We start from the raw sequence: 11,867 nt of genomic DNA, 5'->3' as shown, positions 1-11,867 counted from the left end.
AACCGAAACCTGCACAACGTTAATTTTTTAGCCAAAGCGCAAATGCAGTGAGCGCGCTAACGGATAGATGCGAGACGCTAGGCGCAACAATTGAGATGCTCGCGATCGCGTTGTGCGAGTTGTGTACACGCCCCACTCTTGGCGCCGCTGACCTCGAGTTGACGTGGCCTCTCCGCGTCCAAATTCGCTGGATCTGATTATGTTGTTCTGTGCATGGATCGTGGCCTGACGTTTTGCGGTGAGGCAAGACAGGGGGCACTCCAGTCTTGTAAACTGGAAGTTTTTTCCCTCTATTGTTGGTTCGTTCAGGAGACATCTTCCTTTCTAGCACGTCGATATAATTGTAAAGCTTGGAACGCAAGGCGACGCTACTAGCAAAGAGAAGCACCGTGCGTCTGAGCCTACCGCTCTCGCGCGAATATCTGATTCTATTGTCAGCCGGCTTTGTACTCCTGCTAAGTGGAGGCCTCATCGTCGCGCATCTACATCGCTTTCATACGCGGCATCTTCTCACACTCTTGTTGGGACGGAAAGACGTGGTACTGCGTGTATCGGGACAAGGTGTTGACGGACGCAGTGGCTCCCCTGAGCTTTCCGCGGCAACGCGGTTTTTCGTGCTCGTTTCTTGTTCATCGATCTTTGCGTGGGAGCTAGGACGATGCAGCAAGAAGAGCCGTTGCCTAGTCAGCAGCGCCATGCGCTGCACCTTCAGCTTCTTCTTCCCCCACATCCCTCGTCATCTGAGACCGATATGTCCTTGGAGGCGTCGCACACTTTGTTTGCGGCGAAGGCGTCCACTGTCGAATACGCTTCCCGCGCATTTGTTCGAGACAACGGTTTGGGTTCAGTCGTTAGTCCCCGCCTGCGCAGGTGCCTGACAGAGTACGATGAGTGCATCGCCTACCTTCCAGCCAGCGTCACTGACGTCTCGTCTCCGTTGTCAAAGCAGCACGGAGGTGAAGATGTCTCCACCCTCGCTGAAATGAGGCAGGCCAACTTGCCCGCGGGGGGCGCTGCTTGGCTGGCGAAGCGCCCTTCGTTTTCCAGTGCGCTGGTGCAGCGACGGGGCGTGGCGTACGGCTCCGACGCCTTTGGGCCTTCCGTGTTTTCGTCGTTCGTCGGCGGCAGGCAGGGAAGCCGGTCCGTCCGAGGGGGTGAGGCTGGTGACCTGGCAGCGAGCAACAGAGAGAGACGTGACACACGCTCTGCACCGCTTGGTATGGCAGCGAAGCCGGCTGGGGACGGGGAGGCGGCCGGGTGCCCGCTAGGCGACGACCACGCGGGGCTTCACCGGCTTTTGCCGTCCGAGCCGTATGCCGGCTCCATGCATCTGCCGCGCTCTGCGTCTGTGGATTCTTCCTTCGCTGTATGCCGGAGGCGCCGAACAGACTTTTTTCGGGAATCAGGCACCCAGTTTGCGGCTTCACCTTCCGCGCGCGCAGCCTTGGTGCAGGGCGCGTTCCCGTTCCTGAGACGGGGAGGGGAGAGCGTGCGGGATGTGGATGACGAAATGCGGCAGACCAGCCGGACTGAGCCGGGGAAAGTGCAAGACAATTCCGCACACGCAGAGGAGGGCGCAGCCCGCCCGCAACCGGTCGACAGCTTCACACATGAGGCTCGACGACGCCAGAAGTGCGAGGAGACGCTCCTGCAGCCCGATTTTCATGTCCGCCTTCAAGCGGCGCTGCGCGAACAGGAACTGGGGGCCGTGACCAGCATTCGCGCGCTACGACAGCAAGAGGCGAAGGAAGATTCTGGAAACGACTCCCGGTCGGGCTCTGCCAGCGCGTCTGTGCGGGATGAAGAGGGAGTGCCGGGCGCTGGCTCCGGACGGCTCAGCAGTGGCTCCCGACGCCGCGGCGGGAGAAGCAGACACGGCGGATCTCGTCCGCAGTCCTCTGGCGGCCCTGGTACGGCGGAGGCGCAGACGGAGCCGGCGAAGAGCGGCTCCGAAGGCGTGCAAGTCTCTGAGGGCACGCGTGACACAGCGGACCTCAGCGGAGGTGTCGCCGGGGGCCAGCACGCAGATGCGGCGCGAGAAGCGCAAGCGCTTCCTGATGACGCAGTTATTCGCATGCTGTCGTTGTCGGTCGTTCTCGAGGACGCTGCGAAGGCGCCGCCTGAGGGTGTGAGCGGTGCAAAGAAGATGGCAGCACTGCGCGGGCGCGAAGCAGGGAAGACCGAGCTAGACGAGCGCGCCGGCGATTCGGCGGGAGGTGACTCCGCTTCATGTGTGGATGCGGAGATGAAGGAGCAAGAGTGCGCGGCGGGCGCTCAAGGCGAGAGCGACGATGGAAAGGGCCCTGGGCTGGGGGAGTGGAGAGACGAGGGAGCGGTGAAGGCGATCTACGGCCGCGTAGAGAGCCGGCTGACTCCGACAACGTCGGAGACCGCCGCACGGGCGGACGTCTCGGATGCTGGCGCCGAAGAAGAAGGGGATGACTCGACGCTGGATTCGGAGCCAGGCACCGGCGAGTCGCAGTCCCGCGACGGCACTCCGGTGCTCCGACTCGAGGATGTGTCCTTGCCCCTGTATCCCCTAAGCCAAATCATGGACTGCTCGCCCTCCACGCCCACCGCGTCTCCACTCTCCGCGGGGTCGCGCTTTGCGCGTCAGTTGGTCTTCAGCGCGGCGCGCTCGCCGCGCGCCGCGCCGTTTTTCTCTGCCGCCCGGCCTGACGCATCGGGGCTGTCATCCGTTTCTGCGTTCGCGCCTGCATTAGGGGCTGCATCCCAGGCCATGCCAGAAGTGGATCACGCAGGGACGGTTGGAGGAGATGCTCGCAGCGCGGACTTGCGCGGCGGTCGGGGAGAGGCGGGTGACGGCGCAAAGCGCGGGGGGCAGGCCTTCAGCTCTGCGGCCTCGAGACTCGGCGTCGTCGGCTGCGGTGGCTCGCTCGGGGCGTGGCCGACTGAGAAGCGCAGCACAGGCAACGACGGCGAGGGACGCTGCTCTCCTCTGTCGCTGTTCCTTCGGAAGAGGCGCTCGTCCTCTCTGTTCTCTCACGACGGCGAGCTGCTCCTAGCTTCCCCGCTGGCTCCTCCCCATCCCGACATCCTCACTCCGAAGAGCCGACGGAATGCCTGTGGCGCGTCGCTCCTAGTCGGGCCCGCATCAGCCGGAGGCTCGTCAGCCTTAGAGGGCTCCCTGAACGGCCTTGCATCGGGGGCTGTATGTGAGGTAAGTTCTCAAGAGAAGAGGCGGTTCATGGACTTTGTGTGAAGATAAACAAATTCCGCTGTTTTGTCGTTGCCATATCGGAAGGAAGTGACACACCCGATCTCCCAGCGTGACTGCGTGCAAGCAGTGGAGTTGTGCGTCAGCGGGGGTGCGCAGCGTGTTAGCGACAGGCGAAGACTGGCGCCATATTCTAGCGTCTCTGCGGTGCCAAGCCCTGTGTTCAAGTTTCGTTGCTCGCGTCGACAGAGGAGTCAACTGTCTTTCGGAGTGCTTGTGTGCGTGCTGACACAGGGGCACGGACTCGGCGGAGCCAAGTTGGCTTCCGACTGCCGCTGCTTCCTTCCAGATGACTCTCTCTCTCTCTTCCTGGAGACCCGCTCGACGCTGCTGAGTCTCCTCGAGGACTTGCACGAGGCGTGCTGCTGCTGCCACGGCGCGACCACCAAGGCACCCAGCCTTAAGTCCAGCCCCTGCTGCCCGTACCACTTCCCGCTTGCTTTCCCTTCTTCGTCATTGCCCGTGGTCGGAGCGGCAGGGCTTGCCCCGGCGTCCGCTGCGTCTCCGCAGATGGACGATTCGCCGGCGGCCTCCGCCTCTCCCACACAGGCGCAAGGCGTGCCCTTCGCCTCGGCGCCTTGCCCTGCATCTTCCAATGCAGTCAAGACGATGCGGCCGCCTGGGCTGGAGCCGCTCTGCCCGGATGCCCTCGCAGCCGAAGCGTCCCCGTCGAGTGCCACGGCTGGGTCTCCCATGGGACCGCGTGAACTTTTTCGAGAAGACGCCCTGAGAGGAGGGGAAACGCCATCGGCTATCTGCGTCGCAGGCGTCAAGTCGCCCGGCAAAATCCGCATCTTCAAGACCGAGGTCGACAGCTGCAGAAGCCGGGTTTCAGCTGGAGAGAGTGACGAGAAAACCAAGTTCTCAGAGCCGACGGTGCCGAGCGACTGCAGTCCGTGCTGCGCGTCTACAGACGGCACGAAGGAGCAAGGAGCTGGAGCAGGCGATGGTCCATGCGCGCCTATCCAGAAGAAACGAGGACTGCGCGCGCAAGCCACGACAACAATCAGCACGACGGCGTCTGCCGTTACACCGCTCTGCACACCAACGGCAGCTGAATGCCTCGGTGTCGACATTCCGTGCCGAGTGGTCGTAGGCGCCGCGACTCCGGCGGCGATCAGTCGACTGGGCGAACCGCCGAGCGAAGCGTTCTCGAGCGAGAGAGAAAAGACGCCTCAGCCGCCTGTAGGGGCGTCGAACTCGAATGGACCATCCGAGGATGGCGCCGGCGCGAGGGCGGAAGTGAAAATCGAACAAGGGTTTTCTGCAGCAGGGGAAGCACAAGCCGAGCGGGGGGGGGAGCCTGAAAAGCTTGGAGAAGTGGCGGCCTCGGCCGATGGCGCCGTTCTGCACAACGTAGCATCTGTGGGGCTCTTGCCCGCTCAGGCAAGCCGAGAGGGTCTGGAGGAGGAAGAACGCGCGTCTGTCTCTTCCGGGGCGACGAGGTGCCCTGCCGCAAGTGACAAAAATGTAGCTCTGGGTGGCCGATGCAGCCTCGATACGCCCGCTGCCTCGCCGTCTTCATCGAACTCTATGACGTCAGGTGCCTTCTCGTTCAACCCGTTCACAGCTTCAGAACTGGGACTGGATTCATCCGCGGAGACCCACAAGGCTCCGAGTGCGTTGTCAGCTTCGCCAGCTTCGTGTTCGTTGTCAGGGGCTTTTCTCCCGCAGCGGGCGCCAGCTGTCTCCCCGTTCGCTGCCTATTTGTCGCCGTCCACCGTATCTGCGTCGTGCCAGGCTGGCGCCATTCCACGGTGTGGGCCTGAACTCCACGCTCTCTTCTTCGAACACACAGACTGTCTCCGCTCTTCAAGGTGTTTCGTGGAACAGCTTGCCTATGCACACATTTTCCGTATATGTTTCCAGCCTATCGGTGGCGGCCGGCCGTCCACCTTGTCGCCGCTGCAGCAGCAGTTTCTCGTCCGCGAGCTGTACCTGCTGCGTCAAGAGCCCAACAGGCTTCTTGTTCGAAACGCTTTCCTGTGGACGGGTCAGCCGGGCTGCCAGCACATTTTAGATCAGATGTCTGTTTCTTGTCTCGGTTCCCTGTCCAGCGGAAACCCTTTCAAGAGCCCTTTTTCGGGAGACCGGGACAGGTCGGGGGCTTTCACACGGCACGCCCACCAGCAGGGCGCGTACGGATGGGGCGGCCTCTACGGCGGGCGAGGCGCGGACGGCGCTCCGGGGGGCCGTAGCGGCGGCGCCCTCGGCAGCGACAAATTCGGGGCCTGCTCAGACATTCCTGGCGTGTCTGCCTTTGACGATCTGCGGAAGAGTGGAGCCTATGGAGGCGGGCGAGTCTCCACGCGTGGCCAAACAGCTCTCGCAGTGGCAGCAGCTGCGGCAGCGGGCCTCGAGGACGGACTCGATAGCTCGCGCGACGAGGGGGCAGGGAAGGCGTCTGGTTGCGAAGGAAACGCCCGCAAAGGCAAAACGGCCGGCGAAAGCGAGGACGCAGGCGGAAAGGACGACTCCGTCACCGGGTCGGCACCGCGTCTCTCTAACTCTGCGCCGTCGAAGGCCCTCCTCGATCCCTCCATTTTCCTCTGCACAGCGGATATGGAGGTGGGCGCGCAGAAGAGTGCGCTTGTGGCCTCGCTGAGGGCTCTGCGTTCCTTGGCACCCTCGTGGGCGTCTCAGGCAGAAGGCGGCTTTGCCTTTCACCTCGAGCGGCTTCTCGAGGTGCGTTCGCTGCACTCGCAGACGCTTCAGAACTACCGCGTCGTCCTCCAGGAGCTCTTTTCTGTCCCGCCGCGTCTTTGGCGAAAGGAGCGCTTGCTGGACGCGCTCCACGACCTTGACTGTCTGTACGCCGTGGCCAAGAGCCGCGCAGAAGATCGCCAGAAAGCCCACGCGTCGGAGCAAGCTTGCAAGTCTTCGGCTGGAGCTCTTCCCAAGGTAAACGGAGAGTCCGACAGTCAGGACTCGCGGCGAGGCGACGAGGACAAACACGCGATGTCTCAAGTCTTCGCCATGGGAGAGGGCCTTGATCAACGCCCCTGCTCTGTTCGTCCGCTGCACCGCGGGGGCAGACAAGACGGCGGAGGCGGGAGTTGCGCCTGCCTCGGTGAAGAGGGGAGGGGCTCCAGAGCGCTCGACTCGGAGGATTATCTCGTGTCTCGTCCAGAGGCAAAGGATCTCTTTGAAGAGGGTGATGACGCCGTCTCTACAGGCAGTTCTTTTTTCAAGGGATCGAGGAGGCGTGGAGAAGAGGCCGGCGAGAGTGTGGCACGAGCTCGGTTCTTCAGAGAGAGGGAAAACGAGCTTCCGCAGCTTTCTTCCGAGGCGTTCAACCCCCGCGAAGGGAAACCGATAAGCACACCAGGAGGAAGGGGCTCCGCCGACACCGGCTACGTGTTTGCAGAAGACAACGAAGATGCATTTGATGGTGTCGCAGCTGGCGGGAAAGGCTGGGCCTCGAGCTCAGCAGATGCAGAGACGCAGGCGTTACAGCAGCATCTCGAGGAACAACTTCAGAAACACGGGCTCAGTGCCAATGCTCTTGGCATTGCGCTTACTCAGGTTCTCCGATCGGGAGGAAAGGAAGTCGCAGTCAAGATTCTTCAGCGTCTCCTTTCTTCGGGCCAGTCGCCGACATCATCCTACGATGCCCGTTATGGTCGTCCAGGGGCTGTGGAACGAATCCACAGACTCCTCCGCCACCTTGTACAGAGCGCTGTCTCGTCGGCGCCAGCTTCCCTCGACAGCCCGCTTTTGGAGGCAAACGAAGTCTCTGTACCATATTCCAATAAACGTGGACTCGCAGCCCAAGGGGGGGAAGCTGACGGCGGCGGCGATTTCGAGCACAGCCCGCATCTAGCCCATCTGAAACAGCGAGGAGACAGGGCGGGCGCCCTGGCCTGCACAGACGAGGACCTCCTGGGAGTCGAAGGAACTGAGAAGAGCGGCGTGGCAAGGCGGGGCAAAGGCATAGGCCCAGAGCCTTGTGCGAAACGCATCAAGACAGACAGTGGCGTGAGCCGGCGCCAGGACGGTATGCCGTCTTCAGCGGACGACGACTTCGGCCCTCTCTCGTCTCTCTCAGCCTCCAAGTGCACCGTTTCTCAATTGCTGCACGAGCTGTCCTCTGTCTCTTCTCAAAATGACTCTGGCGCTGGCGGCTCCCGCGCACCTCCGCGCTTTTCTCTGCCGACGACTCGTCAGACCAGCTTGACGTCGGCGGGCCGCGCGGCCTCGCTCAGCCCCTCCGACGTGTCGTTTCAGGTGCTCCCGCGGGATGCTTCTCCGCCATCTGGCGAGCGCGGAAGCCAGAAGCCTGCTTCCTCCCCCAGCCAGTTTTCTTCGCGGCGACACGACTCCAAAGACGCCGGGGAGGGCGGGCGCGGGGCTGGGAAGCACGGCGGGGGGTCAGGCTCAGGCCGCGGAGGCCACTCCGGGCGAGACGCAGCAACCGCGCAGAGAGAGGAGCAGGCCGAGAGACTGGAGTACGCCAGACGCGCAGCGACGCTCGAGAAGGTCAAGGGTGTATTCATCGGAAAGAAAAACACCTGCTGGGTCGCTCAGTGGACGGACAGCTCTGGTAAGAAAGGCATTTTGCATCCGCGTTTCGGTTGAGGCAGATTCACTTAATCACGTTCCTTGCGAGCGTATAGGAATGACGTGTACGTATGCAGATTCTGATGCCTTGTCCGTTCGGTGTGGAGTGAAGCGGTCATTTCATGTGGTGGAGAGGGTGGGCGCCGCTGCGCCGTCGGGAACGCCAAAGTAGCAACTTCCTTCCCGCGCAAATATGTCCAGGGTTCCTTCTGTCTGGCCCCCCCGCAGGTCGCTCTCGTCAAACATGCTACAACATCAAAACGCTCGGTTTCGAAGTAGCTCGCCAAAAGGCCATTGAGGAGAGACAAAGACAAATGGGTACCGCCCCTGTAGTGGTACAGGGAGGCAGTCGCGGGGCGGACAGTCGCCGGCTCGGTGCAGCCTCCTCGCCGGCGGGGGCGCCGACAAACGGCGGCGCAGGTGTGGGGCCCGGCGGGCCGTCTGGCGGCATGCTCTTTGCAGCGGGAGCCTCCGCTGTCAACCAGTTGAGGGAGACGGAGGGGTCCGCTGCACCGCGGAGTGCGGGGTGGGCACAGGGGAGAGAGACCCCGACTCACGGAGCCGCGGGGAGGAGACAGCACGCTAGTGCCTCCCACGGCGCGACAACGCCGACTGGTTTCTCGTCAGAGCGTGCCCAGCCTTCCGTCTACAGCGTGCGAGACATCCTTGCTCGTTTGCAGACATCCTCCTCCAGGGGGGGCTGTCCACACCAACCGAGCAAGAGAGCGACGCGAGTGTTGATCTCCTACGTTCGCTGTCTGCAAACTCCGCAGCGGCAGCCGGCCTCGTGCCGTCTTCCTTGTCCGCGTCATCGCAGGAAGCTCCTGTGCAGGCGAATGGCGGAAACGAGGCTGGTCAGTCCCTGATATCTTGCCCGCCCCTTTCGCCATCGTGTCCGACGTCTTCGTGCGATGACCAGGTCGGCGGAGCAAGCCAAGGGGAAGAGCGCGGCGGAGACTCGAATGAGCTCGGCTCCCACATTTCCCCCCGTGGAAGTCTCCAAGCCTCTGCGCCGCCTCTTGTGTTTTCGCCTATGGGGCCCCTGCCGATTTCGCCGGCTCTACCGAAGCACTCAGAAGTGGAGAAGGAACAGGAGCTCAACCGGTTGCTAGCTGGTGAAGGAGCGGTCAGCGAATCGAGCTCGAGCCCAGCGCTCGCCGGCCTGAGCACCTTGCAAGCTGCTGGATCTGCGCAGGACGGCGCGAGTGTCTCGCCTTCGTTAACAGGTGAGAACCGAGTGCGTCAGAAACAAGGCTCCGGATGGGGGAGTAGGAGCCCGTTTGGCATGGGAACACACAACACGTCAAGTGGTTGACGGTGGTCTGCTGTCACGTGGCTTTTGGAGTAGAGAGAAGTTTGTGGAGAAATGCCTCCCGTCCGAGGGTAATGCAGCTGGGGAAGAGCACATCGAGCAGGTCAGTGGGTTGGGGAGTGAGTGTGTTGGTTCCTCTGTTGCGCTTGCAGCTCACGTGGGCACCTGTAGAAGTGAATCGAGAGGCTGCGTAGTCGTACGGTTACACATTTCGGAGTAGGCGTGCGTGTATTTTTATTGTTCCAGCCGGAAGCTTCGTCCACTTGTCTGCTTTTGTTCGTCAGGCTCCCCTCTTGTAGCGCCCTCCTCGTCTTTGCCAAAGTGCGGCGGAGCTGGCGGTCCTCCATCGTTGGCCTCCCTTACGGCGGTGTTGGCGCAAGCCTTCCCTAATCTGGCTTCTGCTCTGTCGCCGGCGGCTTCAGGTAGAAGTCAAGGGGGCGAGCCTCTGACCTCCGTATCCCCGGAGCACCTGCAGTTGTTTCAGCAGCTCGCTGATCAGATCCTGCCTCATCAACGCTCTCAAGGGTCGCGGAACTCTTCAAGCGCAGCGGGCTTGTCTGGGGACGCTTTCCTGAGCGCGCAAGTTCGTGGAGTGTCACGCACTTCACCAGTCCTGGGTAGCGAAGAGGACCCTGATGTTCTTTTGGATGTCGCAGAGTTGGGCGCAGGCCTCTCCCACGCGGCGAGAGGTGTAGAATCGAATTTAAGTGGGGTTCGACCGAATGCGGCGGGACCCCGTTCGTTCATATCGAACTCCCAGGTTCCGTCTCCGACTTCCACAGCCCTTTCATCCTTCTCGTCAGACCCTGGACTCTCTCGGGTGTCAGGTGTGTCATCGAGGGCCTTATCGATGCAGTCCGCAGGCTCGCGGCCTTCATCATTGGCTTTCGGAGCGCCGACGTCAGACAGTATGTCACCGGCTTTCCTGGATTCGAATGCGATGTTTTCCAGACATGAGTTTCATCGCAGGCGAGAAAGCGACGTGATGCAAGAGCATCCGCCGTCCACTCCCCCAAGCATGCCGTATCCGGGAGGGAGTCAGAGCCCGGAAGCGGCTCTCACAGATATGTGTGCCGGTTTCGGTGGTGCCAGCGCAGCACGAGGACGGAGGCACCGCGTGGCGTATACTCACAAGCAAGGACGTCGGACCTACGCATCTCAGGCACGCGACTTCCCTCGGGTGGACGGCATCAAATATAATGTGAAGTGCGCGTGCTGGGAAGTTAGCTGCGGGGCAGGCTTTAAAGTCTTCAGTACGCGCAGACTAGGCGGCCTCCAGGAAGCGTACGACCTCGCGGTCAAGTGGAAGCACGAGGTCGACGGCGGTGCAGAGGGTGTCAGCACCCGCCGTCTCGTCGATAAGAGACCCGCTCGGAGTCCGGGGGTGACGGACCACCCGCAGGGTATGATGGCATTCCTTGAAAACGAAGGCTGTGGAACGTCTCGCGTGTATGAAGGGGCAGGAGAAGAAGACGAGGGAGAGGATGAGGAAGACCAAGAGGAAGCGTTCCTCTTCCTCGGTGAAAGTGAAGCTGGCACAAGCGCCAAGCGGGAGTCCCGCTCAGGAAGCTCCAAAGAAGATCAGGAGGAGGAGGACGGATCGCGGATGCGTCAAACTGACTGGGTGAACGAGAGAGGTGACAAACATGTGCTGGACGGAAAACAGAGGGACAGTCCGTTTGATGCATGGATGCGGTGTCTGGGCGCGTCCTCCGAAGACGGTGCGGGCCTGAAGGCGAGCTCGGGCGCCTCTGAGATGGCGCCACAGAGGCCACCTGGCGAAGTGGGCATGCTTACGTCGCTTCTTGAACAACTCGCCAAAGGCACAGGCGCACCAGCGAGCGACTCGAGCGTCCCGCTCCAGCCGGAGACACCGATACCTGAAGACATCCGAGGGGCTCTCGCGCTGTTGGCTGGAGCTGGTTCGAAGGGGCCAAGCGGGGAACCGGTGAAGGATGGAATGCACGGTTCAGTTGCCAACAGAGACTTACTGACGATGGCAAGCGCACAAGATGGGAGCGGGCTGGAAGAGGGAATTGGTCAATTGAGTCCCATGGAGCGTTGTGAAGGCGATTCCGGCGATGAGCCAGCTGTGGCACATGAGCACAGGAAAAGAAATCTGGAGTATGAGGGGCACGATGACGGAGCAAATGAACTCAGCAACAATTCCGAATTCGATATTGCTTTGTTGAACAAAAAGATGAGGACAGGCTGACAGAGGCCGAGGCCACAGGAGCAGGGGGAGCAGGCAAAGCGGTCCCTATAATAAAAGATTGGTTAATACTTCGCGCCGAGGGGTCGGTCGCGCAGGCAGTCTGTGAGAGACCGACGCAATGAGCAGATTTACTATGCCCGAAGGCGACGCTGCATGCTAGGTGCCATATCATGGATTGAATAGAGAGGACGTTCCCAAATACACGTAAGATGTTTGACGTGAAATCAAGTCTCTGATGACGGCGAGAGTGGTTTATGTACACGTAGGCGGAGCGGTAGGTCTCAGTGCATGGCACTGTTCTTTTTGCGATATCTACAGCTGTGGCGGAAGGGGGCCTACAGTGAGACTCATTCTCAGATGTGTGTCTGCATTGATGTAACGACATACAAGCGTGTGAACGGCGGACTTGGGCTGCTATGGAGTATTGCTCCCATTAGTCTACCGTATACATATTCCTATTAGAGCGGGCTGCATCGTACGCAGTCGGGCTCGATAATTTGTTGCACTGTCGTGCGCCACCTTTTATTACCAGCACTATGCCA

General features: G+C 61.3%; 1 protein-coding gene across 1 annotated transcript; it reads left to right on the top strand.

Moving 5' to 3' along the window:
• Window positions 1-658: 658 nt before the first annotated feature.
• On the top strand, window positions 659-11,325 carry BESB_065580 (AP2 domain transcription factor AP2VIIa-4; the record flags this gene model as incomplete). The annotated part of the gene is made up of 5 exons (XM_029364952.1): window positions 659-3,181; window positions 3,473-7,781; window positions 8,027-8,317; window positions 8,479-9,024; window positions 9,395-11,325. The coding sequence occupies 5 exons, from the start codon at window positions 659-661 to the stop codon at window positions 11,323-11,325; spliced, it is 9,600 nt and encodes a 3,199-aa protein (XP_029218535.1).
• Window positions 11,326-11,867: the final 542 nt, after the last annotated feature.

The sequence above is a fragment of the Besnoitia besnoiti genome, chromosome VI (genome assembly GCF_002563875.1).
Source record: "Besnoitia besnoiti strain Bb-Ger1 chromosome VI, whole genome shotgun sequence".
In the NCBI taxonomy this organism is placed as follows: domain Eukaryota; phylum Apicomplexa; class Conoidasida; order Eucoccidiorida; family Sarcocystidae; genus Besnoitia; species Besnoitia besnoiti.
This window is presented reverse-complemented; position numbering and strand designations above follow the sequence as displayed.